The 27,514-nt window shown below is 42.6% G+C and overlaps 1 protein-coding gene across 1 annotated transcript in view; it reads left to right on the top strand.

Annotated features, from left to right (window-relative positions):
• The window catches only part of slco1e1 (solute carrier organic anion transporter family, member 1E1), a 34,671-nt gene extending 12,100 nt beyond the window's left edge, over positions 1-22,571 (top strand). Inside the window, exons 8-16 of the mRNA XM_059511466.1 lie at positions 15,235-15,333; positions 15,556-15,786; positions 18,780-18,944; positions 19,396-19,591; positions 20,343-20,508; positions 20,906-21,090; positions 21,546-21,610; positions 21,695-21,812; positions 22,013-22,571. Of these exons, the coding sequence (XP_059367449.1) occupies positions 15,235-15,333; positions 15,556-15,786; positions 18,780-18,944; positions 19,396-19,591; positions 20,343-20,508; positions 20,906-21,090; positions 21,546-21,610; positions 21,695-21,812; positions 22,013-22,247 (1,460 nt within the window). The 3' untranslated portion in view covers positions 22,248-22,571. The remainder of the gene's footprint in view (positions 1-15,234; positions 15,334-15,555; positions 15,787-18,779; positions 18,945-19,395; positions 19,592-20,342; positions 20,509-20,905; positions 21,091-21,545; positions 21,611-21,694; positions 21,813-22,012) is intronic.
• Positions 22,572-27,514: the final 4,943 nt, after the last annotated feature.

The raw sequence follows: 27,514 nt of genomic DNA, 5'->3' as shown, positions 1-27,514 counted from the left end.
ACAAATGTAGAGGGCGTGGACCACCCCGCAGCATTGCAGATGTCCAAGAGGGACACACCTGCTGAGAAGGCCTTAGAGGCCGCCATACCCCGAGTGGAGTGAGCCTTGGCTCCCAAAGGAAGGGGAAGACCATAGGACTCATAGGAGATGTTGATAGCCTGGACTATCGTACTTTGGAACATAACCCGCTCGAGGGTATAAGAATGCTTTGGCCATACCAGGGGCAAAGTCTAGGTAAGTAGGGGCCACCGAAAGGGCCTGAAGATCTCCAACTCTCTTTAGCGAGGGGAGTGCCAGTAACAGGGCAGTTTTAAGTGTCAGATGTCTATCTGAGATGTCTTGTATTGGCTCGAATGGAGCTTTACAAAGAGCCTCTAAAACCACAACCAAATCCCATGGGGGGAACACTGGATCGTACTGGAGGTCTCAGCCTCAGCGCACCGCGGAGGAAACGTGTAACTAGGGGGTGTCTACCCACTGACTGATCATTGAAAGGGACATGGTAAGCAGCTAAGGCCGCCACGTACACCTTTAAAGAGGAGTGGGTTAACCCTGTAGAGAGCCTAGCTTGTAGAATCTCCAGAACTGTACCAACTGGGCAGTTAACAGGGTCAAGCTGGCGGTCTCTGCACCATGAGGTGAAGAGTTTCCACCTCAGGGCATACAGTTTCCTCGTAGAGGGAGCTCTGGACTGGAGGAGGGTATCAACAACCTCAGTTGAGAGACCAGATTCTATGAGCTGTGCCCCCTCAGGGGCCACACCCACAGTTTCCACAGCTCCGGGCGAGGGTGAATCATCGTGCCTTGCGCCTGTGAGAGTAGGTCTGTCCTGATCGGTATCTCCCACGGAGAGCCGTCGAGGAGCGAGACTAGATCTGCGAACCAAACTCGGCCCGGCCAGAATGGGGCTTCTAATAACAGACAGACCCCGTCCCGACGTACTCTCGTCAGAACTCCCGGGAGCAGAGCGATAGGGGGAAATGCGTACAGACGAAGCCTCGGCCAGGTCTGTACCATAGCGTCCAGTCCCAGAGGAGCTGGATGAACTACAGAGAACCAGAGGGGACATTGCGGTGTCTCCTGAGTCGTAAAGAGGTCCACCTGGGCTGTGCCAAACACTCTCCATATCTGCTTCACCACCTCAGTGTGAAGTTTCCATTCACCGGGCCTCGGCCCCTGCCTCGACAGTATGTCTGCTCCCACATTCAGTATCCCAGGAATATACACTGCTCTGAGCGAGAGGAGTTTGCCCTGGGACCACAGAAGGATCTGGTGTGCCAGCTTGTACAAGGGGCGGGAACGCAGACCCCCCTGGTGATTGATTTAAGAGACCACTGATGTGTTGTCGGTGCGCACCAACACATGGTGACCTCTCAGGTCTGGGAGGAAATGTTTCAATGCTCGATAGACTGCTAGCATTTCTAGGCAATTGATGTGCCATGTCAGATGGCGACCACTCCACAGACCGCGGGCAGGGTGGCCACTCATGACCGCACCCCAACCGGTGAGGGACGCGTCTGTCGCTAGCGTTACACTGCAACAAAAAGCTCCCAGCACCAGGCCCTGATTCAAGTCAAGTCAAGTCACCTTTATTTATATAGCGCATTAAACAAAATACATTGCGTCAAAGCAACTGAACAACATTCATTAGGAAAACAGTGTGTCAATAATGCAAAATGATAGTTAAAGGCAGTTCATCATTGAATTCAGTGATGTCATCGCTGTTCAGTTAAATAGTGTCTGTGCATTTATTTGCAATCAAGTCAACGATATCGCTGTAGATGAAGTGACCCCAACTAAGCAAGCCAGAGGCGACAGCGGCAAGGAACCGAAACTCCATCGCTGAAAGAATGGAGAAAAAAACGTTGGGAGAAACCAGGCTCAGTTGGGGGGCCAGTTCTCCTCTGACCAGACAAAACCAGTAGTTCAGTTCCAGGCTGCAGCAAAGTCAAATTGTGCAGAAGAATCATCTGTTTCCTGTGGTCTTGTCCTGGTGGTCCTCTGAGACAAGGTCTTTACAGGGGATCTGTATCTGGGGCTCTAGTTGTCCTGGTCTCCGCTGTCTTTCAGGGCAGTAGAGGTCCTTTCTAGGTGCTGATCCACCATCTAGTCTGGATACGTACTGGATCCGGGTGACTGCAGTGACCCTCTGATCTGGATACAGACTGGATCTGGTGGCTACGGTGACCTCGGAATAAGAGAGAAACAGACAAATATTAGCGTAGATGCAATTCTTCTAATGATGTAGCAAGTACATAGGGTGTTATGGGAAGTGTTCCCGGTTCCAGTTTACCTAATTAATGCAGCCTAAAAATCCTTTAACGGATTTGGATATTAAAAGCATATTAGTATGTTATGTGTAAGCCAGGTTAAAGAGATGGGTCTTTAATCTAGATTTCAATTGCAAGAGTGTGTCTGCCTCCCGAACAATGTTAGGTAGGTTATTCCAGAGTTTAGGCGCCAAATAGGAAAAGGATCTGCCGCCCGCAGTTGATTTTGATATTCTAGGTATTATCAAATTGCCTGAGTTTTGAGAACGTAGCGGACGTAGAGGATTATAATGTAAAAGGAGCTCATTCAAATACTGAGGTGCTAAACCATTCAGGGCTTTATAAGTAATAAGCAATATTTTAAAATCTATACAATGTTTGATAGGGAGCCAGTGCAGGGTTGACAGGACCAGGCTAATATGGTCATACTTCCTGGTTCTAGTAAGAACTCTTGCTGCTGCATTTTGGACTAGCTGTAGTTTGTTTACTAAGCGTGCAGAACAAACACCCAATATAAAGCATTACAATAATCTAACCTTGAGGTCATAAATGCATGGATTAACATTTCTGCATTTGACATTGAGAGCATAGGCTGTAATTTAGATGTATTTTTGAGATGGAAAAATGCAGTTTTACAAATGCTAGAAACGTGGCTTTCTAAGGAAAGATTGCGATAAAATAGCACACCTAGGTTCCTACCTGATGACGAAGAATTGACAGAGCAATCATCAAGTCTTAGACAGTGTTCTAGGTTATTACAAGCAGAGTTTTTAGGTCCTATAAATAACACCTCTGTTTTTTTCAGAATTTAGCAGTAAGAAATTACTCGTCATCCAGTTTTTTTTTTTATCAACTATGCATTCCATTAGTTTTTCAAATTGGTGTGTTTCACCGGGCCGCGAAGAAATATAGAGCTGAGTATCATCAGCATAACAGTGAAAGCTAACACCTTGTTTCGTGATGATATCTCCCAAGGGTAAAATATAAAGCGTGAAGAGTAGCGGCCCTAGTACTGATCCTTGAGGTACTCCATACTGCACTTGTGATCGATATGATACATCTTCATTCACTGCTACGAGCTGATGGCGTTCATATAAGTACGATTTAAACCATGCTAATGCACTTCCATTAAAGCCAACAAAGTGTTCAAGTCTATGCAAAAGAATGTTGTGGTCAATTGTGTCAAACGCAGCACTAAGATCCAATAAAACTAATAGAGAGATACACCCACGATCAGATGATAAGAGCAGGTCATTTGTAACTCTAAGGAGAGCAGTCTCAGTACTATGATACGGTCTAAATCCTGACTGGAAATCCTCACATATACCATTTTTCTCTAAGAAGGAATAAAATTGTGAGGATACCACCTTTTCTAGTATCTTGGACAGAAAAGGGAGATTCGAGATTGGTCTATAATTAACTAGTTCTTTGGGGTCAAGTTGTGGTTTTTTGATGAGAGGCTTAATAACAGCCAGTTTGAAGGTTTTGGGGACATATCCTAATGACAATGAGGAATCAATAATAGTCAGAAGAGGATCTATTACTTCTGGAAGCACCTCTTTTAGGAGCTTAGATAGTATAGGGTCTAACATACATGTTGTTGGTTTAGATGATTTAACAAGTTTATACAATTCTTCCTCTCCTATGGTAGAGAACGAGTGGAACTGTTCTTCAGGGGGTCTATAGTGCACTGATGCGATACTGTAGCTGACGGATGAATGGTTGCAATTTTATCTCTAATAGTATCGATTTTAGAAGTAAAGTAGTTCATAAAGTCATTACTGCTGTGGTGTTGGGAAATGTCAACACTTGTTGAGGCTTTATTTTTCGTTAATTTAGCCACTGTATTGAATAAATACCTGGGGTTATGTTTGTTTTCTTCTAAAAGAGAAGAAAAGTAATCGGATCTAGCAGTTTTTAATGCTTTTCTGTAGGATAGGTTACTTTCCTGCCAAGCAATACGAAATACCTCTAGTTTTGTTTTCTTCCAGCTGCGCTCCATTTTTTCGGGCTGCTCTCTTTAGAGTGCGAGTATGCTCATTATACCATGGTGTCAAACTGTTTTCCTTAACCTTCCTTAAGCGTAAAGGAGCAACTGTATTTAAAGTGCTAGAAAAGAGAGAGTCCATAGTTTCTGTTACATCATCAAGTTGTTCTGAGGTTTTGGATATGCTTAGGAATTTGGATACATCAGCAAGATAACTTAAAAAGCAGTCTTTTGTGGTAGAAGTGATGGTAATTCCATACTTGTAACAAGAAGTAGAATTTACAATTTTGGCTATATGAAGTTTGCACAAAACTAAATAATGATCTGAGATATCATCACTTGACTGCATAATTCCAACACTATCAACATCAATTCCATGTGACAGTATTAAATCTAGAGTATGATTTCGACAATGAGTAGGTCCTGAAACGTGTTGTCTAACCCCAATAGAGTTCAGAACGTCTATAAATGCTGATCCCAATGCATCTTTTTCATTATCAACATGGATATTAAAATCACCAACTATTAAAACTTTATCTGCAGCTAGAACTAACTCGGATGTAAAATCACCAAACTCTTTAATAAAGTCTGTATGGTGCCCTGGTGGCCTGTATACAGTAGCCAGTACAAACATAACAATGATAATGATTTATCATTAACATTTGTTTCTCTGGATAATGTTATATGAAGCACTATTACTTCAAACGAGTTATACTTGAAGCCTGCCCTCTGAGAAATCCTGAAAACGTTGTTATAAATTGAAGCAACACCTCCCCCTTTGCCTTTTAGACGCGGCTCATGTTTATAACTGTAATCTTGGGGGGTGGACTCATTTAAAATAATGTAATCATCAGGTTTTAGCCAGGTTTCTGTCAAACAGAGCACATCTATATTATGATCAGTGATCATATTATTTACAAAAAGTGTTTTCGTAGAAAGGGATCTGATATTCAATAAGCCAAGCTTTATCATTTGTTTATCCATATTGCATCTGTTTTTTTTATTTGTTGAACCTCAATTAAATTGTTAATCTTAACTTGGTTTGGACGTTTTTTGTATTTTATTAGTTCGGTGAACAGACACAGTCTCTATAGTGTGATATCTAGGTGAAAGAGTCTCTATGTGCTGAGAATAAGCTGACCTCTGTGACGTGAGGCAGCTAGCAGACGGTCGGTTTAGCCAGTCTGTCTGCTTCCTGACCTGGGCCCCAGTTAGTCAAGTATAAACACTAAGACTGTTTGCCATATTTCTAGAGAGAAGAGTGGCGCCACCCCAGGAGGGATGAAGACCATCTCTTTTCAACAGGTCAGGTCTGCCCCAAAAGCTCGTCCAATTGTCTATGAAACCTATGTTATTCTGTGGGCACCACTTAGACATCCAGCCATTGAGTGATGACAATCTGCTATGCATCTCGTCACCACGGTAAGCAGGGAGGGGACCAGAGCATACTACAGTGTCTGACATCGTGCTTGCAAGTTCACACACCTCTTTAATGTTATTTTTAGTGATCTCCGACTGGCAAAGTCGAACATCATTAGCGCCGGCATGAATAACAATCTTACTGTATACCTTACAATCTCTGAAATTGTTTGACAGTGAGTGACTGGCCTTCTTTGACTCTCTCGACTGATGTGAGGATCGACTCGATCCGAGCAGGAGACAGACGTGCCTGCATCGTGGTCGAATTCCACATTACGCCTAGATAGCTGGTTCTCTGAACTGGAGAAAGTACACTCTTCTTGGCGTTTAGTCTCAAACCCAGCTCCCCCATATGTGCGAGAACGACATCTCGATGTCGAACCGCCATCTGCTCTGATTGAGCTAGAATCAACCAATCGTCTATATAATTTAGAATGCAAATGCCCTGCATACGGAGGGATACCAGAGCCGCATCTACACATTTCGTGAACGTGCGGGGTGAGAGTGCAAGGCCGAAGGGAAGTACTCAATATTGATAATCTTTGCCCCTGAAAGCGAACCTCAGAAACTTCCTGTGTTGTGGAAGGATGGATATGTGGAAGTATCCGTCTTTGAGATCTATTGTGACAAACCAGTCCTCGGATCTGATTTGAGCTACAACCTGCTTGACAGTGAGCATTTTGAACTTCAGTGGCATAGCTGAGCGATTCACGTGACGTAAGTCTAAGATCGGACGCAACTCCCATCCTTCTTTGGAACTATGAAATACCGGCTGTAAAACCCGGATTCCCTGTCTAGAATAGCGACCACCTCGATGGCCTCCTTCCTTAATAGGGTATTCACTTCTTGTTCCATAACCAGAGCCTGCCAGTGGCCGATTACTGTTGGTGTAACCCCGTTGAACAGCGCTCGCTGGAGGCCGCTGTGCCCTGAAACTCTGGCAGGGTTGGCAGACCGACCTCCTGAGGGCACTGAGGTGAGGCGGAAACCGTATAATGAGGGGGACCGCGCTCTACCCCTGTAGGGGCTACCCTCTGGATCCCTGTGACACTGGCGTCAGGGCATTGATAACTGTTTTTAAATCGGGCTTGGATTTGGAAGTCTCCGACTCAGAGCGTCGCTGAGGCCCACGGTCCCGACGTGGGAGAACACGAGCGGCGACACTCTGTTTTTGCGCTTCCCTATATGAGGAGTCGGCATGTGGCGTGGTAATCTCCCGCCCAGATGCACCACGAGAGCGACGAGGGAGGAAATTCTGGAACGCCGCCGCCTGCTTCCGTGCCTCCTGGAACCTGTAGACGACAGTATTGACTGTGTCGCCAAACAGGCCAGAAGGCTGAAGCGGGGCGTCCAGGAGGCAGACCCTGTCTCTTTCTCTGATTTCTGACAGGGTCAGCCATAAATGCCTCTCCGCGGCCACTAAGGCTGCCATAGACCGCCCAATCACGCGAGCGGTCTCTTTAGTGGCGCGGAGGGAGAGATCAGCGGTCTTTCTAAGTTCTTCAATATCTTCAGACTTGACCCCCTCGTCGATATCTCTCAGCAGGTCGGCCTGATATGCTTGTAGGACTGCCATAGTGTGAAGGCAAGCCCCAGCCTGACCTGCTGCCACATAACCTTTGCCCACCAGCGATGATGTAACTCTAAGAGGCTTGGTGGGCAACGTCGGAGCCTTTAGAGACAATGCCGACCCGGGCGACAGATAGCCCGCGAGCGTCTGTTCGACCCGTGGCACCGCTCTATAACCCCGCTCTCCCAGCCCCATCACGTTGCCATAGTATAGTGAATCGGGGCCGAAGAGGCGGATTGAATATGGATGATTCCACAATCTCAATATTTCGTCGTGGAGATCGGGAAAATGGTAGGCTCCGACATGGAGGTGGTTGCCTCGGCCGCAGAAAGCGTTCATCTAACTTGCTTCTCTGCGGCTCAGAATGTTTTTCAGCAGGCCATTCGATTTTTATTCTATCAACTGCGCATGTAAACACCTCCAAAAGCTCCTCATATTGGGGCGACAGGGGTGGCGAATCCCCAGCAACAGTCTCCACATCGACCTCCTCGGAGGAAGAGAGGTGAAGAGCTGATCCCTCACCCTGGGGGGAAGAAACCGACGTGCGTGCTTCCGAACCCAGGGTTTGGGCACCGGATCTGGCAGATGAGGAAGGAGATAAGGACTGGCCCGTCTCCATTCCCTCTGACAGATCCACCTGCGAACCCCACGAGTGCAGCAGCCGTTCTGCCTCGGCAGAAGCGGGGCCAGCACCGCGGGGAACGCTGGTGAAGGCTCCCTCCTCGAAGTGAGCCCTCCGGGATCGAAGCGTACGAATTGGCAATCGATCACAATGCGGACAGTCAGCTCCCTCGAGAGCTGACTCAGCATGCTTCGATCCCAGGCAAGCCACGCACAAATTGTGTGTATCCCCACTCGTAATGTAGCGAGGGCAGGGAGGAACACACAATCTGTAACGTGGCTTGGAATCGCCCTTAACATGTTTGGTCTTAGCCTTAACTTTAGGCATATTGAGCTTTTCTAGCGATCTTTTTAATGCTTAAGAGACAGACAACAATAAATAGGACCAACAGGACAGACTTTTGACATGCACACACAGAGCGCATGCTGACAGACGCGAAGCTGAAGCCAGCTGCACGGCACGTGCTTTTATAGCTTCTTGGTCGTGATGTCACGCCCTTCCGTTGGACAGATTGCATACGATTTTCAGAGTCGGTCTCGTCAGGGACGTTCCCCAAAGCGTTCGACGCAGCGTCTCGTTCCTGAAAAGGAACTGGTTATTGTACATTGTTTTACTAGGCCCACTTTATCTCTTTTATTTTGGTATTTTGTTATTTTCTGTGAATGCACATATGCATATCTCTTTATAAATATAAATAACGCTTTAACCAATCAGACCTTCATGAATGACCGGTGAAAGTGTGTGAAATCTACTTGGCTGGGAGGGAAGTGAACGTCTCAGGTTACGAATGTAACCATGGTTCCCTGAGAGGGAACGAGACACTGCATCCTCTGAGGGGACACTATGGGGAACACCTCGTCGTGACCCATATCTGAAGCATACTTTGAAAAACGCCAACGTGTTGGCCGGCGACAGCCTCTGACGTCACTACCAGTGCGACTATAAATACGCGCCTGTAGGACCCGTCACTTATCTTCTTCGTGAAGCTTGCGTCCGAAGCATGGCAGGGAGCTAGAGGATGCAGTGTCTCGTTCCCTCTCAGGGAACCATGGTTACATTCATAACCTGAGACGTTGCCTGTCAAGGGAACCTCGAACTGCGTCCTCTGAGGGGACACTATGGGGAACAGTATACCCACGCCGCCATGCTGAGGGGAGTGCAGACCAGAATCATGGCAAACACTAAGTACCAACTCTACCGCTTCACCGGGAGTCGCCCCTGGGACGGTTCAACGGCTGTCTATGACATTATCCCTCACGGCCAAAGGCCTAAGCTACATACCCAACTTACCTGTAGGGCCCTGGCCTGGGGTAGAGCTGAAGGCTTAGAATCACAAAAGATTCCTTTAAAGGGATACGGCTAAGAGCCTGGCACTTTCCTCTACCAAGTCTTTGCCTGTCACACAGGGGCTACTGCTAGCTTTCGCAAAAACTTGCCGAAAGAGCTGTCCCAACAGCACTCTAGTAGCGGCGCCCTGCTCTAGATAGGTATCAGAGGATACCTAGGTGGAGTGGTGCCCAAGATGAACGGGGCTTTAACCGACTCAAGAAAGGGCACGAAGCAGCTGCGCGAAGCCCTTACCATATAGGATATTAGAAAGAACGCAGAGTACTAGCGTGCGAACTTACCACAGTGTGGATTTCAGAAAGTGTGCAAAGACTTCACCTGCAAACTTACCATAACATGGATTTACAAATCCTGTTCTAAGGAGGGGCTCTCGTGGAACTCTGATAGAGCAGCTCGTAGATGGAATGGCCCAGGCGCAGAGCAATTGGAGGACGGAACGTACAGATGAAGCCTCGGTCGCGCCTGTACCATGGCGTCCAGCCCCCAATGGAGCTGGATGAGTCAGAGGAAGCCAGAGGGGATAGTGCGATGCTCTCTCGAGCCGCAAAACCGATTCACCCAAGTCTGGCCAACCTCTCCAACTCTGCTTCAACACCTTGGTGCGAAGGCGCCATTCCCCGAGCCTCAGCCCCTGCCTCAGCAGGATGTCTGCTCTCACAGTGCGTCTCAAAACAGTATGTAGTACAGGAGCGCTCTGAAAGAACCGAGAATCAGCCTCCCAAGAGAGGAGGACACCGAGCTCCGAGCAGCATGCTCATAGGTGACCCTTTCAGAAAAGGGGAGCGCTGCTAAACTACCGCGAGAATTGCCCACACAGCCCCCCATGTTGAGGGGGCTTGAGGTGTACAATAAGTACACACCGGTTGGATGAAGCCCAAGGAACACCGGGGCTAATCACCTCAAGAAAGGGAACGAAGCGGAGCGCGTAACCCTTACCGTACAGGATTTCAGAAAGTGCGCAGAGTCTTGCGTGCACACTTACCACTTTACGTGGATTTCAGACAGTGTGCAAAGCGTTAACGTGCACACTGACCACCATGTGGTTTTGAGAAAGTACACAGGCTTAGCGTGTGTACTGAAAGGTTACCTGACAACCACAGTATGTGGGAGCTCACATTCAGAGAGACCTGTGAAGCCTGCTACCTGATAACCACAATATTGGGGAGTTCACCTACAGAGAGGCCTAGAGAGGCCTACTACCTGTTACCAGATAACCACCTCAAGTGGAAACTGAAAGTAATATGGAACTCGACTCCAGGGAGGCCTGGTGAGGCCTACTACCTGACAACCACAAACCATGGGAGCTCGCTTTTTAGTGGAAACGCAGTATGTGGGAGCTAAATCTCCAGGGAGGCCTGGTGAGGCCTACTACCTGGCAACCACAATATGTGGGAGCTCGCCTTCAGAGACATCTGGTGAAGCCTACTATCTGAAAACCACAATATGCTATTTAATGGAAACGCACAGTATGTGGGAGCTAAATCTCCAGGGAGGCCTGGTGAGGCCTACTACCTGGCAACCACAGTATGTGGGAGCTCGCCTTCAGAGAGACCTGGTGAAGCCTACTATCTGAAAACCACAATATGCTATTTAGTGGAAACGCACAGTATGTGGGAGCTAAATCTCCAGGGAGGCCTGGTGAGGCCTACTACCTGGCAACCACAGTATGTGGGAGCTCACCATCAGAGAGGCCTGATGAAGCCTACTACCTGATAACCACAATATGTGGGAGTCCACCCAGCCCCTCATATTGAGGGAAGCGATGCTTGAGGTGTATAACAAATACACACCGGTTGAATGAAGCCCATGGAACCCAGGGTTAATCATCTTAAGAAAGGGAATGAAGCGGAGCGCGTAACCCCTACCGTACAGGATTTTAGAAAGTGCGCAAAGTCTTGCGTGCACACTTACCACTTACGTGGATTTCAGACAGTATGCAAAGTGTTCACGTGCACACTGACCACCATGTGGTTTTGAGAAAGTACACAGGCTTAGCGTGTGTACAGAAAGGTTCCCAAGCATCGCAGAGGCGCTGGATCGCATGGGAGAGGTGAGCTCCAACCCTCAAGCGAGGGGAGCATCACCTGAGGTAGTACATACAGAGGACTCCGTAACCACCACCTCCCCGGATGAGCCAAGCTGCCAGGCGGCCCCTCAGGGTGACCTGGCCAGACATCTATGGAATTCCCTGCAGTGCTGTGCCAATTCTGATGATCAGCCAGGCTCCTCGGGAGGGGGTGTGGGATGGATAACCACAGAGCGCTTGCCTACCGAAAGCCTGTGATCTTGGCCACCTAGCTTTTTTTTTTCCAGAGCACTGTAAAGGAAACTCACAGAGTTTGTTAGTAGACATATAACCACCAGCAACATAACATCCATAAACAGGTAAAGCAAGGGTTACGTACTCACCCACCCTCCTGTACTGGAGTCCCGCTTGCGGGGCGCCCCCTTCTGGTCCGGACCGTCAGTAAGGCGGTTACTATGAACATAGAACCAACCAAAACATCATAGGTCCAGGAAAGGAGACTGTTATGTGAGAGACTGTCCACCTAACCTCGATCAGGTGGAGAGCTGGTGGCTACAGGGGAATTAGGCAGGGGAGGATAAAAACAGAAGTTAAAACAGAGGTTAAAAACATCCGGAGCTACTAAGTCTTTCTATCGCTCTGATCCGGGCGAGGACGCTGCCTCGTCTGAATCACGTCCCTCAGACCCTGCTTACCTCTCCGTGACCCGCGGTTCCTCTTGCCCCTGCCCTTAGGCGGGGGAGGAGCGTGAGCCGCGACACTAGCCTTCTGCGCCCGTCTACGATCCTCAGATCGAGATGGGCCAGGACCCCTTTGTTGTTCGGGCTCGGACCTGGACCTTCGTGGAATGAAGGATTTAAAAGCAGCTGAGCGCGCCCTTGCCTCCCTGAACTTTTCAACCACCATCTCGACGGAGGTACCGAAAAGCTCAGAAGGCGAGACCGGAGCATCGAGAAGAAACCCCCTTTCTTCCCTCCCGATGTCTGCCAGGTTCACCCACAGATGTCTCTCTGTTACCACCATGGCCGCCATAGACCTGCCCATGGCGGAGGCGGCCTGCTTGGTAGCCCGGAGAGAGAGGTCTGTGGTGCGGCGCAGCTCGGCTACCTGGTCAGGTGAAAGGCCCTCGCCTGTATCCAGGTCCTTCAGCAGGTCAGCCTGGTAGGCCTGAAGCACCGCCATCGTGTGCAACGAAGCCACAGCCTGACCTGCTGCCGCGTATGACCTGCCATTTAAGCGGGATGTATCCTGGAGGGGCTTAGATGGCAAAGAGGGAGATTTAAGAGAGGACGTTTCCCCCACAGAGAGATAGCTAGCCAGCGTCTCTTCTACAGGGGGCATCTTCTCATAGCCGTTTTCGTGCATGCCCTCAATATTAGCATAGCTCGTATGCTGAAACCGGTGGATGCGAGAGGAAAATGGCCTCTTCCATTCCTTTTCGACTTCTGCATGCAAGTCAGGCAAGAATGGAAGGCTCACCTGGGCTGGAGGGCTATGGTCAGACAAATAACGCTCATCGAGGCGACCTCGTGACATTACTTTTCTGGCACGCTTCCATGGCAAGTCTAATTTTGCCGTGGCGCGATCCATAACCTCTAACAGCTCCTCATACGCAGGGCAGGAGGATTGAGAAGGCTCAGCCTCAGCTTCTTTGCCACTCTCAGACATCTCCTGCTCTTTCTGGGTAGAACCCAGCAGAGCACTAACTTCAGTGTCAGAATGGGTTAACTTCCTCCCGAAGTTCACTCTCGTTCGCCGCCGGAGAGTGTGAAAGGGAAAGTCCCTCTCTACACTCCTCAGCGAGACCCACCTGTGATCCCCACGAGCTCATTCTCCTCCGTGCCTCGGCAACGGCGGGTCCTGAGCCGCGGGATCCAGATGGCTGTCCCTCTTTCCTCGAAAAGAGAGACAAACGAGAGCGGAGCTTTCTAACAGAAAAACGCTCGCAGTGCACGCAGATCGCCCCCTCAAGGACATCACGCGCGTGCTCTTCGCCCAAACAAGAGACGCAAAGAGTGTGTGTGTCATCGGGTGTCAGATAACGCTGACACGGATGCACACACTGTCTAAACGCCTTGCTAGTGGAAGCCATGATGATAATAATAATAGATTGCTCTTAACATTTTGGTCGTTTCTCAGATGCACGCTTCAAACAAAACAGTCAATGAAGACGAAGAAGATAAGTGACGGGTCCTACAGGCACATATTTATAGTCGCGCTGGTAGTGACGTCAGAGGCTGTCGCCGGCCAACACGTTGGCGTTTTTCAAAGTATGCTTCAGACACGGGTCACGACGAGGACGCAGTTCGAAGTTCCCTTAACAGGGAACCTGTATTTCTTTTGACAGTCAAAGATGGATCTTTAATTTCTTTCCAGTTTGATAATATATAGCAATGGTAATAAAATGTAGCCTGTATTAGAAATAGTTAGGAATTGGGTGCTTGGATGATTTGTATATACTTTATAACCCCTGTCAATGGCTCTAAAGACTTCATATAAAAGATCAATGTTACGTCACAATATGTCAGATACCTCAACTGAATTTAAAATCATTGCAGTAAATTCTCACAGGGCCGCTGCTGGCTGAATGGGTCCCCTAAACAGGATTATATTGTTGTGCCCCGCTTCCTCAAATATTATATATATATATATATATTATGTATTGTATATGTATTATAAATATGTATTTTTGGTGCTTCAACAAATTCTAACTGACCCTCTGATGTCACTTGGACTACTTTGAAGATGTTTTTATTACCTTTCTGGACATGGACAGTATACCGTACATACAGTTTCAATGGAGGGACAGAAAGCTCTTGGACTAAATCTAAAATATCTTAAAATGTTTTCCAAAAATGAATGGAGGTCTTACGGGTTTGGAATGACATGAGGGTGAGTCATTAATGACATAGTTTTCATTTTTGGATGAACTAACCCTTTAAGTATTAAGTATCTTAAGTATTGTGTATCAATACAAGTATGTGCACAATACATATATGACCACAAGAACTTCATATGCTTTTTTGTTTGTGTTTAGATAAATCGATTTAGAGAGGTTTGACCAAACTGTTAAACTAGGTTATTTCCATATCATCCAAGCACCAGGTTGATTTATTTGATCAATCTGATCATGACGATCCTGCGCACATGTGGTGGTGTTCAGTCTGGCATGCAAAAACATGCTCAAACAGTCATCCCGGAATGTGGTCAAATGGGCTAGACCGAGGATTTCCTCCAGGTGTTTCTTGAGGGAGCGGTTCCTCTACTCCAGGCAAAGCAGGTTGACAGCAGCAAAAAGATCCATGAGAACACAAACAAAACTTGCGGTTAAAAAAAAATACAAACATGCCACTTTCACTTATTTAGCCAGGTTTTATGTAAAATTCTGATGTCGATACACACGCACAAAAATGAAGGCTGACAGTCTTTAATAAATCCACACAGGTAAATTCAGAAAGGGAAGGCTGGTGACACATACACATCAAAGTTAACTCAAGATCTGAAAAACTTAAACTGCACAGACACCAATATACAGTAAATAGACAGACCAAACAAGGATAATTAACAAGACACATCTGAACATAATGACGAAATCAAATTAATAGCCATGACAATGGAAAAAAGGAAACAAACTGAAAATCCAAACCAACCAAACTGTGACAAGCCATTTGTATTTTTAGAACCAAATGAAAAATGCACCAATGTCAGGGCATGTCAAACCTTCCCCAGGTCCCCAAAACATCCTCAGACCCTAGAAGGTTTACTTGTAATTCTGTATGAAAACATTACATTCCATTTTCACTCCTATATATTCTGTTAAAGTATGTAATTTCTGTAATAAGTACACTTATTTAAAAAATAAAATAAACACATAAACACATAAACACACACACACACACACACACACACACACACATGGGATTAGCAACCCCAGAGCAACAAATTGAAATTTGTATTTTGGAATGTTTAATGAAAATCTCTCGTGATGTTTAGCGTGTCTTCAGACCATTATGCTGCTGGGTCCCATGTTTGGATTCCTACTGGGTTCCATGTGTGCCAAGCTGTATGTGGATATTGGATTTGTTAGTGTTGGTAAGCATCTGAAAACCTAAAGTATCTGAATTCTTACTATCACGGGGTTGAAATATTATATACTTTAGGGATAAGCTGATTAGCAGCAATATATATATAATATATAATATATAATTTATTAATATATAATTGTGTGGTGATAGTTGTGTGGTTTGCAAGGTATGGCCTATAATGTAGTTTAAATGTTGTATAATTTATGTATTTGTTCTCTTTCTCCTGCAGATAGTGTGACCATCACTCCACAGGATGCACGCTGGGTGGGCGCTTGGTGGCTGGGCTTCTTTGTGTCATCTGCCATCTTAGTACTTGCTGGTGTTCCTTTTTGGTTCCTACCCAGGTCTTTACCCAAACAAGGAGAGGAAGGGAAGGAAAACTTGTATGTGGATCAGGACAACAAGGAGCAATCTGTCCTCCCAAACGCACACTCAGTGAAACTGGCTGACATTGCAAAAGGCAACTTCCTTCCCACTTTTTTAACAAATACATTATTGTTTGAACTTTCTTTCTATTCCCATTCCTTTTTACATTTACATTTACATTTAGTCATTTAGCAGACACTTTTATCCAAAGCGACAAATGAGAACAATGGAAGCAATCAAAATCAACAAAAGAGCAATGATAGCCTGGACGTCTCAGTTAGCTTAACACAGTACATATAGCAAGGGCGTTTTAAATAATATAATGAATAAAAAGAAAACAGAGAGAATAGAAAATGAATAGAGCAAGCTAGTGTTAGATGTCTTTTTTGCTTTAGTTAATTATATAATAAATAAAAAAAGATTAGAAAGCTAGTTTTATTTATTAAGAAAACAAGCACCAAATGAATAGAGTGCAAGTGTAAAAGGTACAAATGTTTTTTTAATTTTTTTAATTCTTTTTTTAAGAATAGATTTAGAATAGAGAGTGCTAGAGTTAGAGGGTCAAATAATGATGGAAGAGATGTGTTTTTAGCCGATTCTTGAAGATTAGGCAGGTCATTCCACCAGGAGGGAACATTTAATTTAAAAGTCTGTAAAAGTGACTTTGTGCTTCTTTGGGATGGCACAATCAAGTGACATTCACTTGCAGAACACAAGCTTCTAGAGGCATATAAATCTGAAGTAATGAATTTAGGTAAAGGGGTGCAGGCAAGATGGTTTTGTAGGCAAACAACAATGCCTTGAATTCTATGCTAGTAGCTGTTGGTAGCCAATGCAAGTGATATACAGAGGTTTGATGTGTATTCTTATTGGATCATTAAAAATTTATATTGCTGCCACATTATGGATTAATTGTAAAGGTTTGATAGAACTGGCTGGAAGACCTGTCAAGAGAGCATTGCAATAGTCCAGCCTGGACAGAACAAGAGCTTAAACAAGTTGAGCAGCTTGTTCAGAAGGAAATGGCATGATCTTCTTGATGATGAATAAAGCAAATCTGCAGGACCGGACAGTTTTAGAAATGTGGAGAAAGTCAGCTGATCATCAATCGTAACTCCAAGGTTTCTGGCGGTTTTTGAAGGTGTTATGGTTGATGTGCCTAGCTGGATGGTGAAACTGTGATGAAACAATGGGTTTGCTGAAACCACAAGCAGTTCTGTCCATTCTGGTGATGGTCCTTCATCCAGCAGGAAATGTCTGTTAGACAAGCTGAAATGCGAGCAGCTATCGTCAGATCATCAGGATGGAATGAGAGGTTGAGGTGAGTGTCATCAGCTTAGCGGTGGTACTGTATGAAAAGCCATGTTTCTAGTGACAGAACCTAATGATGCCATGTAGACAGAGAAGAGAACTGAGCCCTGAGGAACCCCAGTAGTTAGATGTTGCGACTTGGACACCTCACCTCTCCAAAATACCTTGAAGGACCTATCTGATAGGTAAGACTCAAACCACTGTAGTGCGGTTCCTGAGATGCCCTTTGCCAGTAGGGTTGACAGGAGGATCTGGTGGTTAACCGTGTCAAAAGCAGCGGACAGAACAAACAAGATAAATATTGAAGATTTGGATTCTGCTCTTGCCAATCTTAGGGCCTCAACAACTAAGAGCAAGGCAGTCTCGTTTGAATGTCCACTTCTGAAGCCAGATTTTTTGCAGTCAAGGAGGTTGTTTTGTGTGAGAAATGTACAACTGCAGACGTATTGGCTTGAAGGAGATGAGATGGAATAGGATCAAGCGGGCAAGTTGTAGGGTGATTAGAAAGGATGAGTTTGGAGACTTCTGCCTCTGAGTGAAGAGAAGGATGTGAATGAGTGTATGTTTGCTGGTAAGATGTGCTTGACAGATTGTGGTGTGGAAAATTGTGCAATGATGTTTTTAATTTTATTAATGAAAAAGTGGCAAACTCGTCAGCTATTAGAGCTGATGCAGGAGGGGGAGGAGGAGGACAAAAGAGTGAGGAAAATGTGTTAAAGAGCATGCGAGAGTTAGATGAATTGTTAATTTTGTTATGGTAGTATGTCCTTTTAGCAGTGGAGACATTAGCAGAGAAGGAAGAGAGGAGTGACTGATACACATTATGGTCAGTAGTATTTTTGGATTTCAACACCCTTTCAGCAGCTCTAATGTTCGCGAAGAACATCAGATAACCAAGGGGCAGAAGGGGTGGTATGGGCTGGCCTGGAAGACAAACAGTGTCTAAACAAGATGTAAGAGTGGAGCAGAAAGTATCAGTAGCACTGTTAGCATCAAAAGAAGATAACAGTTTAGGGGAAGGAAGCGAAGATGAAACCATAGCAGATAGCCGGGAGGGTGACAGTGAGCATTGGTTATATCAAAAGATGACATGTGGAGGGGTATGTGTTGTGTCAGGAACCATGTTGAGGTTAAGAGTGAGAAGGAAGTAATGCGAGGTGTGCAGTGGAGTAACCAGTACATCATCAGTGGAGCAGTGTTGTGTGTAAATATTTCCAGTTGGTTGCCTGATTTGTGAGTAGCAGTAGTTGACACTCAGTTGAGATCAAAAGAGGCAAGCAGAGTGTGGAAGTCTGCAGATTGAGGTTTATCTAGGTGGATGTTGTAGTCTCCAAGCATAACTAGAGGAGTTCAACCCTCAGCAAAGAGTAGCACATCTAATTCATCCAAAAAGTTACCTAGTGGTCCTTGGGGTCAATAAACAACTACAAAATGAATTTTAAGAGGGTAGGCGATAGTAACTGAATGAGATTCAAAGGAGCTGTTTATACCCAAAGATGGTAAAGGATTAAATTTCCAATCTATAGAGTCAAGCAGATCAGTACCTCCACCTCTTCCAGCCAAAAGAAAAAAAAAAGAAAAAAAAAATTATATATATATATATGTGTGTTAGAAATGGCAGTACTTTACCAGGAGTCACTCCAATTTGTAACACAGGTAGCTTTTATACAAGTCTTAAAGATGAGGACATGTTTTACGTGAATTTAAGTTAATATCTAGCAAGCCTTTATGAAAAAGCTCACTTCATTCTCTGTGTTCTGTTATGTAAATGTTAAGGATTCCTGCCTTCCCTGAAAAAACTCCTGTGCACTCCTGCATACTTCCTGTTGCTGTGTGGGATTGTTTTGAAGTTCAATTCTTTCATCGGCTTGCTCACCTTCAAAGCCAAATACATGGAGCAGCAGTTTGGCCAGTCGGCATCGAGAGCAAACTTCCTTATTGGTAAGAACCCTTCCAAGTAAATGTTGAGGCAGTTGATTGTTTTCTTTTCATGTCTGGTCTTCAGTTGTGCTTATGAACAAACACTACAATTTTGAAATGTATAGGGGTTGTGTAAAAGTAATATTTGTAAATATACCAAATAACACAATATTCGGCAATATTTTGTCAAAAATTAAATTAAATTAAATTAAATGCCATTTTAGCAACAATTATTTTAAATCTTTACAAACTTTTTTTTCAATGTTATTCCAGTTAATCCTTATTGACTTATCGACCGTATTTTTGTTTTTGATGTGAAAGGCCATAGACCTGCAAAAAATTCAGTCATATTTTGTGCAAATTCATCTGTCACGCCAAACCCAAGAACATCCCAACCATACAGCATAACACACTCAGTGAAGTGTGTCAGGCTTGACATTAATTGAAACTAAAGACATGTCATGTTCCGCAGGTGTCCTGATCCTGCCTGTGGTTGCTGTGGGAATATTCTTGGGGGGTTTGTTAATGAAAAGATACAAGTTAAGCATCGTGGCAGGAGCTCAGCTCTCCTTCATCACCTCCTTCACTGCCTTCCTTCTCCTCCTCTTCCATTTCGGCACAAAGTGTGACAATGTGCCTGTGGCAGGGCTCACTGTGTCCTACAATGGGTAAAGTATTTTTATACTTTTGCAAGTCAGTAGTTCTCAAAATGTTGGACATATTGTAAAGAGAAATTTGTTGTTTTCTTTCTCTCTGTTCTGCACACAAAACTATCATTTGGCTCATGATTATTTGTTGTACAGCACACAAGCTGTATGCCTCACGTTTTATGATACATTTATGTGGGTTTTTAAAGTGTTGTTATAATTACTATCCACTCAAGCGTATCCTTATGGGTTACAAGAATAAAAATGGACTTGATGGTAAATAATAAACAATACATTAATATATAGTTTTAATTAATTGTAGTGTATAGTTTTATATGATATGAAATACGTTTTCCTTTGAATCTACTTGTTTTCTTTTTATTCATATTAAAAATCTCACTAGCATTCTCTGTTCATTTTCTATTCTATCTACTTGTTTTCTTTTTATTTTATTTTTTTTTAAAAACCTTACTGCATGTACTGAATTAGACTAAACAAGACTTTTAACAATAATTATGTTATTGCTCTAATGTTATTGTTAGATTTGATTGCTTCAATTGTTCTCACTTGTTAGTGGCTTTGGATAAAAGCATCTGTTAAATGACTAAATGCAACTATATTTATACTTTATTTTGTAATGACCAAGAAAATCAGTGTTGCTATTTAATAATTAAAAAAAATGAGAACCGCTGCTATAAATGAACACTGGCTTTTAGCCTGAAAATTGTGTCTCCAACTGGAAACAATCCCCAAACTCTGAATTCCTCTTCAGGACCCCTGCAATATTAGATGATGAGCGCTCACTAATGTCTCAGTGCAACCAGTACTGTTCCTGCTCTACATCTGAATGGGATCCTGTGTGTTCTGACAGTGGCATTACATACGTGTCGCCCTGTTTAGCGGGATGCACTGGCTCCACTGGACAAGGCAAAAATACGGTATAATTTGATCTATCTATAACTGCACTTTTACAAACCTTAGGCACACAAGGTGTATTGTTAGCATGGTCACACTTCATTATAAGGTCCAATTCTTGCCATTAACAGATCGTTAACTATGACTTTTGCCTCAATAAACTCCTAATTTGCTGTTTATTAATAGTCAGCAAAGGTAATTGTTACGTTTAGTTATTAGGTGGGATTAGGGATGTAGAATATCCTCATGCAAAACATGTGCTTTATAAGTATTAATAAACAGCCAATATGTTAATAATATACATGCTAATAAGCAAGTAGTTAATAGTGAGAATTTCTCCTTATACTAAATTGTTACTGTAAGTATATGTTAGATTCTATAATTTGCAATAATAATTTCATTTGCATTTGATGGTGGCAGGTTTTTCACAACTGCAGCTGTGTGTTAACCCCCTCACAAGTAGAAGGCAGCAGATCGGTGTCTTTGGGACAGTGTCCTCGTGGGCCAGGATGTACCCGAAGTTTCACCTCTTACATGGCGGTATCTGTTCTTAGCTCCTTCATCAACTCTCTGGGCACTACTCCTGGATACATGATCATTATACGGTCAGTTACCATCAGGACAGAATAGTTACTAGTGTTTTGTTTTAAGCAAGCATTGTGGCAGTGAGTCTTGGCAGGCAAGTACTCTCAAAGTTTCTTATGTATATTATTGCATTTAACAATACTGTATTTGGTGGTTTCCTGAAACTCATTTTACTGGCTATAAGTAACTTTGCAAGTACACTTATTCTACCAACTCTAACCTAACAGTCAACTATTACTCTACTAATACTCTAATGAGAGTTAGAATGTAGTTGCAATGTCATTAAGTCAAAAGAATTTCTAAAAAGGGCCATTAAAATAAAGTGTAACCTTAAATTTTATAAAATGAACTATTTAAATATTTAATTTCATTTATTACATTTAACTTTTAACACATTGAAACTACTTTCAGATGCATTCTCAGATGTAAACGACGAAAGATGAAAAATATTTACTGTATATAATAATGCTTTCAGATGCATTACACCTGAGCTTAAGTCACTGGCGTTGGGTATTCAAACTCTTGTGATGCGAACACTAGGTACAAGCAATACAGTAAACAATAATATTTTAGTGTATATTATGTATTGAATAAACTGCATTAATGTCTAAAATTTTTCTGGAGGTGGGATTCCTGCTCCTGTATATTTTGGAGCTCTCATTGACTCAACATGTTTAAAATGGGGAATAAGGAGCTGCGGGGGAAGAGGAGCCTGTCGTATATACGACTCAAATATGTACAGGTGTGTGTGTGTGTGCTTGTAATTATACACCATTGTCTTTATTAGAATACAAAAGGGTATGAAAAATGGAGGAAAAAGCCACTGATAATTACAGTCTAAAGTCTTTAAGCACCCATGTAAAATTATTGTTAGACTCCTAAGCTTATATTTGAAAAACTAATTGTATGTGCAGCATGAAAGTCTTAATGTTCTGTTTTCAGAGTGATCTTCTTGAGCCTGACTACAAGTTTAAGTGGATGTTCCTATTTCTTTATCATTGCTGTCATTGTGCTTCTGCGGAAGCAGTTTAGAAAAGAAGAAGTCATAGCATTGCAGCAAACGTTCAGCAATCAAAATGAAACCGAACTTCAGACTCTAGAGATGTGCCATCCTGACGGATCCAAAACTGATACTGGTCCTAGAGAAAAAACTGAAAGCACCAATACTGAATGCTAGCAATGAGTTATAATTTTTTGTAGATATTTAAGGGAATTTAGGAGACAGTGCTGACACTGTAAATTAATGGCTGAAGAACTACTAATAAAATCAATGACCAGGGCCGGGTTTCCCAAAAGCATCGAAAGCCTAAGTGGATCGTAGCTCCATTGGTTTCAATGGGTCTAAGATGTACTTAAGCTTACAGTGCTTTTGGGAAAGGCAGCGCAGGACAGCAGCCCATAAGGAAATCAGTGCAAGCCATAACACTCTTTATGCTCAAATGTACTATCATGATCCAGAGTTTGTATCTCTTAATAAATGTATTTGAAAAAGGAAATCTCAGTTCTTTTCACAGTGAATTTACCAGCCTTCTTTCCTTGGGGGACTTGTTTGGATAGTTCAAACACACATTTAGAGAAGTGTCATTAAAGTTTTACCAATGCGTCATTCACTTATCAAACCACAACCATAATGTATTTGGAAAGGTTTCAAATGCATTAAGTCCAAACTTGTTGGAAGAAGATTGAACTGACATGCATGCATGCATTTGTCCATTAACAGCTGAGTTTATGCAAGATGTTGCACTACACATCGCTGTCATTTCTATGAATAAGTATAAGATGTATGGTGTAGTTTGCATCAGTATAATGTTTGAGAACATAGTTATGAATGAATTTGGATGGAACTCTGTGATCTCTCTTTGTTTCACCAAATGCTATTTATTGTTTTTGTTTTGGCCTGTTCAAATTAACCATGATACCGGGTTGAATTAACTATAATGATAAACGTATTAGCATCTAAGTAACGATAACATTGTTAACCGGGTCGCATCCAAAATCCTTTCATTAATCTGACATCTAAAATCTCTGAATAAAAAATAAAACAAGGCAATTGCAACTTATTTATATTCTAACTGAAAAAAAGAATTGCGAGATAAATTCACAATTGCAAGAAAAAAAAAAGAATTGCAAGAAACTCACAATTTTGAGAAATAAGTCAGAATTGCAAGATATAAACTTGCAACTGCGAGAAAAAAGAACCGCAAGATGAAGTAGCAAATGCAAGAAAAGAAAAAAAAGTCAGAGTTGTGAGATAAAAAGTCTAAATTACGTTGTTTTATTTTTTTATTCAGTGGCAGGATCAGGCTTTCATTGCTTTATGAGAACATGAATGTCTTTTCTAGAATAGGTGATAAAAGAATGTAGATGAAAAAAAAAATATTATTTTGAAGCAGTAATTACAGAACCCATACCTTTTTTCTTTTCTTGTAATATAAATTGCCATTTTAGCAAGTCCCAATATAAAATTAAACAACAGACACTGACACTTACGGCTCTGTGAATATTTAAAACCACAAATTAATTTCTCCATTGAAAAACCCTTATTAAAACAATTAAAAGGGTTACTCAAAACACTGCATAAACAGATGGAAGACAGTTTACCTTTGTGAACAAAAAGAACAATTTTGTCCAAAACCTTCTTATTAAAGATTTTAACAAATCAAATAAAAAAAATGAATAATAATAATTATAATTATAACAGACCTTTCCAGAAGCAATATCTGAGCCATTCACAATCAAACTTCTAAGAAGCAGCCTTCACAATTGTCCATTATAGGAGTTAAATATAAGTCAGGAAAAGATTCGGTACAATATGGATTTACAAGTCCCAGTGAGTAATCGAATAACAATTTCAATTCGTTGTCAGACAAAGACTCAAGTGCTCACAACTGAAAAAATAGCTCCAGCTACTTGTAGAACTTGCCCAATAGTTAAAAGTCCAGAGTTGAGAAGATTTTCTTCTGTCACAGAGTAACACATTTCACTGGACAAAGACAAACTAACGCATGCCAAAAATTAACGGCTCTTTCAACAGCCAATACAAAGAGTTCACAGTCCGCTTTTTTGGAATCATGAACAAGGCCCACACTTTTTGATAAAAAACAGGAAACTTAGAGAGTTTCAGCTTTTGAGGATCTAGCCAAAATAAGACTTTATCCAATCCCAGGCCTTCAAATCCTCTCAATATACAGAAGGCTGCTTTCTTCCGGTTTCAGATCTCGGAGCCTGTTAAAAGTCTTTGTATGAACTGAATCCTGAAAGCAGCGGTTCAACTTTGTAGATGCATCAGTCCAAACCCACTTTATTCTTTAGGAAGGTACAATACACTTTTTGGTACCCAGTGCAACTTATCCCAAAAGAAATCCACTAAACATGAATAAATCTTGGATAAAATATCTGCTGGGGGATCTATGCTACTTAAACAATGGCAGGAAGTAGAGGCAACTAAATGATTTATAACCAAAAGTAGTCCTTTATGTGAGATCTTTAGAACTCAAAAATTCCACCTATCAAGGCGCCCCTTTTAACAGCCTTGGCATTGCCTAAATAGACACCCAAGTATTTAAAACTATCTCTGGTCCATTTCAGACCAGCTGGTAAAATGGATTCACCATGTAACCAACTCCCAACAATTATAGCTTCACTCTTTTGCCAGTTCACTTTTGCAGAGGAGACATTTCTAAAATCTTCAAATTTTTGTAACATCACATTCACGTCATTTTGATTACTAATTAACACTATTTATATCATCAGCATAAGCTGACAGTTTAACAGCTTCAATACAATTTAAAATCTGTAATCCACACGTCAATTCTTAATTTATTTAAAAAAGGTTATATTGCCAAGATGTACAACATGCCAGAAAGACCACAACCTTGTCTAACCCCTCTTACCTTAAAACCTTAAAAGGAGAGCATAAGTCACCATTTAACTTCAATATACTCTCAACGTCACAATACATAACTTTAATCATAGATATAAAATAAGAACTAAAACCAAAAGCTGTTAAAACACTCCATAAATATTTATGTTCGACCATGTCAAAAGCCTTCTCTTGATCAATTGAAATTAAACTAAAATCGAATAAAACCTTGCGACTATCTAAAATTTATCTTACAAAGAAATATTATAAGCAATTCTTCTGCCTGGAGCACAATATTTGGTCCGGATGAATAATTTGAACTAAAACATCTCCTAGTCTATTCGCCAATACTTTTGACAGTAATTTATGATCATTACATAAAAGACTTATGGGCCTCCAGTTTTTTATTTCATTTAAAAAAAAACTTTTTTTGGGAGCAGAGTGATAACAGCTCTATGGCAGCTTCTGGGTAACTGTCCATCAGATAAATTCTAAGTGAGAACTGTCAGCAAATCATGACCTATTTCTGTCCAAAATGTCTTGTAAAATTTGACTGAGAAACCATCAATTCCTGCCATTTTCCCATTCTCCATACCATTCAGAACCTTCTCTAATTCTTCCATAGTCAATGCTTTACTGATTACTTCATTAACGTCTGTATCCACAACGAATTTTTCATCAAATTTGACAGCTCTCTTTCTAATATCTATAGGCTTCAATAAAAGGACTCCCATTTCTGAACGTAAAGCATGAATATGTCTATTCTTCCCATTCTTTTTTTCCAGGTTAAAAAAATAATTTTGAAAGTGCATCCATAGACTCAATGCTTTGAAACGAGATCTAATAATAGCACTTTGTATAGTTATATACAATTAGTTATATAGTTAGTTGTATAGGTTTTTTTTTCTTGTGGATTCAAAACCCCCTGCAGTTTATCCAAAAAAAAAAAAAAAAATCGTTCAGACTTTACTTTTAAAACGATTGAAACTGCTTCTACATCTTTAAAATCAGGACATGCATTATTCAAAATGTGTTTAAACTGTAGATATCCACTCCTGTAAAGCAAATCCGTAATACCCGTTTTATCTTCACCAGAAACATTAAGGACCCTATAATACACAAGACACAGCGCAAGTGTGTTTGCTAGTTTCAGTCCGGTGCCATTCGCATTTTACCATTCAGCGCCACCTTGTTTAATTAGCAAATGCATTTGCGCTCATTTTGAAAAATTAAAGGATTGCAATGCATAAGATTTTTTTTTGTAGGCTATATATATATATATATATATATATATATATATATATATATATATATATGCTGGTCATAATAAGAATATCTTCAAAAGGTTTATTCATTTCACTAATTCCATTTGAAAAGTGAAACTTATATATTATATTCATTCATTACACACAGACTGATATATTTCAAATGTTTATTTCTTTTAATTTTAATGATTATAACTGACAATTAAGGAAAGTCCCAAATTCAGTATCTCAGAAAACACTGACCACAAGATGGTTGCTAATAAGTGTCTCTGAAAGACAATTGAGGAAGCAACCATTTCCATTTTTTTTTTTTAAATGCCCTATGCACTCATCCTTCTCCACAGGGCAGCTCTATGGATATATGCATCTAAAGCCCTCACTGGGCATAGCAAATTAAGTTTCTCCTGGTCAGACGTAAAAAAAAAACGAGGAGGACAGAAAGCCTGCAGTACGATAGGTCTAAATGCCGTACTAGGAACCTTAGGAACATATCCTGGCCTAGGATGAAGAAAAGCCTTAGCCATGCCAGGAGCAAATTCCAGGCACAAGGGAGCCACAGAAAGTGTTTGAATATCTCCAATTCTTTTTAGAGACGAGATAGCAAGAAGAAAAATAGTCTTAAGAGTAAGAAACCTTTCTGACACTTCTTCAATGGGCTCGAAGGGAGCTAGGGAGAGGCCCTCTAGAACGATGGACAGGTCCCAGGATGGCACCCTCGTACATACTACTGGCCTCAGCCTCAAGGTGCCATGGAGGAAGCGAGATATAAGTGGGTGTCTCCCGAGAGAACCTCTACTCGAAGGGGCATGGTAAGCAGCTAAGGCCGCCACATACACCTTCAGTGTGGAGTGGGATAACCCCGTGGAGAGACGGTCTTGCAGGAACTCCAACACTGTACCAACCGGGCAGTTAACTGGGTCCTGCTGGTGCTCTCCAAACCAGGAAGTGAGGAGTTTCCACCTCACGGCATAAAGCTTCCTCGTGGCGGGAGCTCTGGAATGGAGGACGGTCTCAACGACCTCAGTCGAGAGACCCGATTCTATGAGCTGGGCCCCCTCAGAGGCCAAGCCCACAGCCTCCTTAGTTCTGGGCGGGGGTTAAGGATCGACCCACTCGCCTGAGAGAGTAGGTCTCTCCTGACCAGTATCTCAAGGGGAGAGCCGTCGAGGAGAGACACTAGGTCTGCAAACCACACTTGGGCCGGCCAGAACGGGGCTATTAACAATAGACTGAGCCCATCCTGATGAACCCTCTCCAGAACTGGGGGGGCTGGATGATTGAGAGAGAACTACAATGGACAGTGTGATGTCTCTAGGG

Source organism: Carassius carassius, chromosome 26 (genome assembly GCF_963082965.1).
Source record: "Carassius carassius chromosome 26, fCarCar2.1, whole genome shotgun sequence".
Taxonomy (NCBI): Eukaryota; Metazoa; Chordata; class Actinopteri; order Cypriniformes; family Cyprinidae; genus Carassius; species Carassius carassius.
The sequence above is the reverse complement of the archived record's forward strand: the minus strand, read 5'-3'. Positions and strand labels throughout refer to the sequence as shown.